Here is a 5,542-nt window from a genome sequence, read left to right on the forward strand (position 1 = left end):
CTTGAAACACTTTCTAAAGGCATTAAAAGAATGAGACACTTTATGTCACTAGAAAATGGAAATATATTATACTTAACTTTTTTTTATCATCCCATTGAAATTCATTTACAATATCTCGAGCTCTAGCTATGACACACGATAGTTAGGGTTCTTGCTTCTTGGATGACTATGTAACTGGTAGCCCGTGTCTGATAAATATACAAACTGGTATGTATATTTATTGTATGATTAAGGGTTGTTTTTGTAAAAATCCTCGTTACTGTCGTGTCTAAATATTGTTAAGCATTTGGTTCAAAAACATTTTATTAACTCATTTCGAGCTTTGCATGTGTAGTGTCTATTGGTTCAAGGGTTTCATGATCCATAACTGTTGTATTTTGTTAAAAACATTTCTCTGCAACGTTTGTCAGCATCCTCCCCGTGTGTGCCAAAATAGGAGCTTTGGAACAAGGTATGGACATCCATCAAAGCATAATCGAAGGGGGTTTTTTGTCAGAAATTAGTTGCAAATGCTCCAATAACAAAAATCGCAAAATGGGGTAGCATACACACAGCATGTGATTAATTCACAAAATGGATTAATTCGCAAAAAAAAAACCGGTCTCAATATGATTGCAGAAAAAAATTAGTTGCCCTTACCTTGCTTGTGCAGAGATCGCTCCGGCGGGGGGGGCAAGGAGGCAAGACGGTCGTCGGTTGCTTCGAATTGCTTCGATCAAAATGAAAACGCGTTGTGTTTTTTTTTTTATAAAATGCCCGATGTCAACGGAATTCCGACGAACATGGGCATGTTTTTAAAAAAAAATCAAATTTGACCCCAATGCTACTTGTCCGTCGGAAACCTCCGTCGGAATTTGACCCCAAATGTATTAGTGGATAGAGATACATATATAGAAAGGGAGAAATAAGAAGTGATATATTTTATAATATTAATTAATCTATTAATACTACATATATATATATATATATATTTGTATTTAACATATATAATATATTATCTGTGCAATTTAATAACATAATTAAAGATTAATTATATATTGTATAATATTTTTTGATACTTACTATCAAACTTTAAAACCTTAATAACAAACTTAACTAATGTATTAATTCATATTTTTTTATATATACATATAAATTTAAATTTTTAACTATTCATATTTCATCCTCTATAAATTAAAATTGAAAATTCTAACTTGTGAAGGTTTTACCTAAGTTAACTATTTACTGTCCAAAATTACTTTTGGCATGCATCAATTGATCGAGCATAGGTGACAGATGATTAGGGCGAACAATTGGCACTTAGGTTGTTTGCATGTGCTGAAAGGTGGAGGATGCTGGTATTCTTGGGGAACTCACTTCTGGATAATAGCAGGTCATTGGGTTTGCAAGAGGCCCTGCAGGAGTTCCAAAACCAAGACAATGTTGTCGACTTCTAAATTATTTCGATTTTCAGTTTTAAAATTTTCCCAGAATTCTAGCATTTGTTCTTCAGGATTTACACTTGTATCAGATGAAGGAATCTTCCTGTTTGGCCTGAATCAGCAACTCTATTGGGAAATTCATTACCGTTTCAACTTCTAAACCTAATTAATCATTCACTTTTGCCTGAATGCTAATAGAAATAGATCTTTCAAAATCTTTACTAGGAGAAATTGGAATTAAACACCAAAATGAGATATGGAAACAGCCATTTCCAAATGGAGATGCTAGAGATACATATTTATAAGAACCAGCAGATGAATGAATATCTGCATTCCAAGGTATGGTACAATTCAAATTTTAGGGAAGCAGCATTAAAAGACTTTGAGGGCAATCAAACGGGAGACTTATGAGTCAGGCTGCTGCTGCTGCTAACACATATTCCAAGTCTTGTATAGAATAGCCTTGTTGTTTATCTGGATTAATTAATATTGATTTTGTGTGCTTTCTAATCACTTTCTTGGATGGTGCAGGCAAAACGAACAAAGAAGGTTGGCATTGTTGGGAAATATGGTTAGTATATCTTTATATGATTGTATTTATAAAATTTATGTATATTTGTACATGTGTGTGAGTATATGTATATACATATGACCATTTGTGGTGAAAGTCTATTTTTGGTGGACAACAAATGAGAAGTGGGCTACTGTGTGACTTAATTTCAGGTACAAGGTATGGTGCTAGTTTAAGAAAGCAGATCAAGAAGATGGAAGTGAGCGAGAATTCCAAGTATTTCTATGAATTCTGTGGCAAGGTCAATAATTCTCTATGATTTTTCCTGTTGCTTTAGTTATTAATTTGTGTCGAGCTCTAAATCGGATCTTCAATTTAATAGTTTGAATGGAAGGAGAAATTTATTTTTTGTTCATTTTGGTTGAATATGCTACTGTTGTACAATTACTTTTGGGTAAGAGACTTGATTCTTTAACATGATTATACTCTTCAGTTTGCAGTGAAGAGGAAAGCAGTCGGGATCTGGGAATGTAAGGATTGTGGGAAAGTTAAGGCAGGTGGTGCTTACACATTAAAGTAAGTACCTAACGTAGGCCATTTTTTGCACATAGAGACTAATCAAAATGGTTCTAAATAATTTGACATTTACATGCTGGTTTAAGTAGTTATAGTTTAGATAATTTGTTGTGTAATCCTGCCTAGCATTGGCTTTTGAATCCATTAAAAAAAATGGATTTATATGATTTCTGAAGGTAATGTATCTTTAAGGGCATACTAATTTAGATTTGCACATAATGAAAGTTGTCTAAAATTAGTTAAAAGAATTAATTTGATCTTAGTTTTGTTAGAATTCTGTCATTGTTTATAGAAAACGTCGTTCTATCTATACATGGAAGATAGCGTCCACAGTGGACATGGATGTGGTGTTTCAAGCTATAAAACAATGCAACATCTAGTTTTGGAAGGAGAATAAAAACTTCTTAAGTCCCTGATTTGTATTCTAAGCTATCTGTGCAATTATTTTTCTTCGTTTTGTTCTTGCGTTCAACGGTGTGAATTCTTACTTGATAAAGGATGGGACAATCTTTTATTTTTGGGTCAATAGGTATAAACATGGAAGAGAGTGCCCAGCGGACAGGGATTTGGTATTTCAAGCTATAAAACAATGCAAATTCTAGTTTTGGAGGGAGGATAAGAAAATCTTTAACTCCCTGATTTGAATTCGAAGTTCTCTGCAATTAGTTTAAAGAATTGATTTGCTCTTTAGCTTTGTTAGAATTTTGTCATTGTTTTCAAAAACAAAGTTTTCTGTCTATACAGATGGTGAAGTTGTAGTCAATTTAAACATGGCGTTGAGCAGTCGTTGTATGATCCGACCTATGTTATTACAGGAATTAAGTGGTACAATTTTTATTCCCTTGCCAGAAGTAATAATGTAGTGCAATGGTTCATTTCTTATAATGCCTATTTACTTTTCTTTTTTCTCACGATCGTGTAGACAGGTAGATTTGTACACAAGATGAACATATTAGTTTGATAGTTTACAAACTGTTTTATGGTTTTGTTGGATTACTGTATTTGTCAGATTCTGCTGTAAAATAATTCACTAAAAGTGAATATATTTAAAAATGTGTAACCCTAATTGGTGGTAACAAACATGTGTAAACCCTAATTAAGTTTCATGGCTGATTCGATGAGACAGAATATCACAAATGTTATTGCCTAGCCAGAACATAACAAATTTTACTCCCAGCCGCATGCGAAACTGATATAACCAGGGATTAGTTCAGGGTCTCTCTATGCAAACGCAAAAGTTTTAGATGAACCTCAATAAGTAGGTCAAAGTTTTAAGCATCAATTTTTTCCACTTGGGTATTTTTGTCAGCTTTTCAATGCAAAAGTCTCTCTCTTTTCAAATGGAAATTTGCCTTAAATTAACACAAAACTATAAGTTGTGTTTTGGAAGCATTTGTCAATGCTTTGTATAAAACATTCAAGTTCTTAAGGAAACAAGCAGAATATTTAAGGTCTCACTGAATATAAGAAATTGAAAATTCAATATCATGAAAGACAAGTTAGGTTTTCTAAACTTTACAAAGTGTGTGCGGCTAGTTCAAAATCTATTAGTTTTTTGGTTAAACAAGAAAGGAGATTCATAGTGGAAACAAGTTTGAACCAAAAAATGGCAGTTCTAAGTGTGGGGGTTGATGAATGGGGCTACTGCTCCTACTTGTGTGGCTAAGCAATTTCCACAGAATGTGATAAGATTTGGAAAATAGAAATATTTATACTTATTCTCACAGCATGAGAAACAGTTGCATAAGAGGGACGATTTTAGCTTTGTGCTGGAGAGGGAGGTTGAAAGTTTGGAGTGCCTGCTTAAGTTATTTCTTTGCCAAGTGGCAGGACAATTGTGAGCTAGCTTTTCTGATATTTTATTTTTTCAAAATATTTTTCTAGTAATTTTACAAGTAAATTCCTAGCAAGTTGTGGCAAAACTGGAAGCATACTTGGTTGGACCATTTAACTACTAAAGGTTCTAAAATTTTATAAACAATACCTCTTAAGAAAATTTAAGAAGTCCTTTTCATGGGTCTGGTAAGTAGGCTTTATACCCTTTGGATTCAAGAAACCTTTTGAGGATTTTTTATAAGAATGCAACATTTATAAAATTTTGTCATGCCCCCGATCATGTCATAATGGACATAATATTAATCTTCACTACCACATCAGAGATAAATAAATAAATGGAGAAAATTGGGAGCTCTTCTGCAGAAAGCACATAGTAAAAATACAAAATAGAGTTTATTATTATAGAAAATAGAGTTTGTTAATCTCAGCATAAAAACTAAAACTTCAGCAACGTAGAAGGTCTATTTATTTTTTAGCATATATAAAGTTTAATAGTCATGGAAAATACCTGTCAAGTAACCTGATGGATGAAATTTATTTTTTAGCATATATAAAGTTTAATAGTCATGGAAAATACCTGTCAAGTAACCTGATGGATGAATGCAAAGCTAGAAACAATACATCCCAAGGTCTATTTATTTTTTTAGCATATATAAAGTTTCATATATAAAGTTTAATAGTCATGGAAAATACCTGTCAAGTAACCTGATGGATGAATGCAAAGCTAGAAACAATACATCCCAAGGTCTATTTATTTTTTTAGCATATATAAAGTTTAATAGTCAAGTTTAATAGTCATGGAAAATACCTGTCAAGTAACCTGATGGATGAATGCAAAGCTAGAAACAATACATCCCGATTAATCAATTAGGAAAACAATATATAGGAAGAGGAACAATACATCCCGATTAATCAATTAGGAAAACAATATATAGGAAGAGGAACTGAATAAATAGGATGAACAAAGAAAAGAGAGTATAATACACATACCTATTTGATTTGATGTCAAACTGTAAAAACACAGAAATTACAAGTAAAATAAGTAAGGAACATCAAGATATTAAATATCTTCTTAAATAAAATGTAATAAACTCGATCACATCCTATAGCTATCAACTATATTGAATTCTTTTCGGATAAATTTTAATATATAAAAGATACAAGTAAAAAATTTAAGATAAAATGATACTTATTTAAT

General features: G+C 32.2%; 1 protein-coding gene across 4 annotated transcripts; it reads left to right on the forward strand.

The window, feature by feature from the left end:
- Window positions 1–1,411: 1,411 nt before the first annotated feature.
- Window positions 1,412–3,426, forward strand: LOC131040189 (large ribosomal subunit protein eL43z-like). Of its 4 annotated transcripts, none has more exons than XM_057973057.2 (5): window positions 1,412–1,760; window positions 1,953–1,992; window positions 2,145–2,233; window positions 2,426–2,508; window positions 3,253–3,426. In XM_057973057.2, the coding sequence occupies exons 1-5, from the start codon at window positions 1,671–1,673 to the stop codon at window positions 3,257–3,259; spliced, it is 309 nt and encodes a 102-aa protein (XP_057829040.1). In that variant the 5' UTR covers window positions 1,412–1,670; the 3' UTR covers window positions 3,260–3,426. The 4 variants fall into 4 exon arrangements, with proteins under 4 accessions (XP_057829040.1, XP_057829039.1, XP_057829037.1 ...); XM_057973056.2 differs by lacking the exon at window positions 3,253–3,426 and adding an exon at window positions 3,038–3,246; XM_057973054.2 differs by lacking the exon at window positions 3,253–3,426 and adding an exon at window positions 2,801–3,026.
- The last annotated feature ends 2,116 nt before the right edge of the window (window positions 3,427–5,542 follow it).

Source organism: Cryptomeria japonica, chromosome 11 (genome assembly GCF_030272615.1).
Source record: "Cryptomeria japonica chromosome 11, Sugi_1.0, whole genome shotgun sequence".
Classification (NCBI taxonomy): Eukaryota; Viridiplantae; Streptophyta; class Pinopsida; order Cupressales; family Cupressaceae; genus Cryptomeria; species Cryptomeria japonica.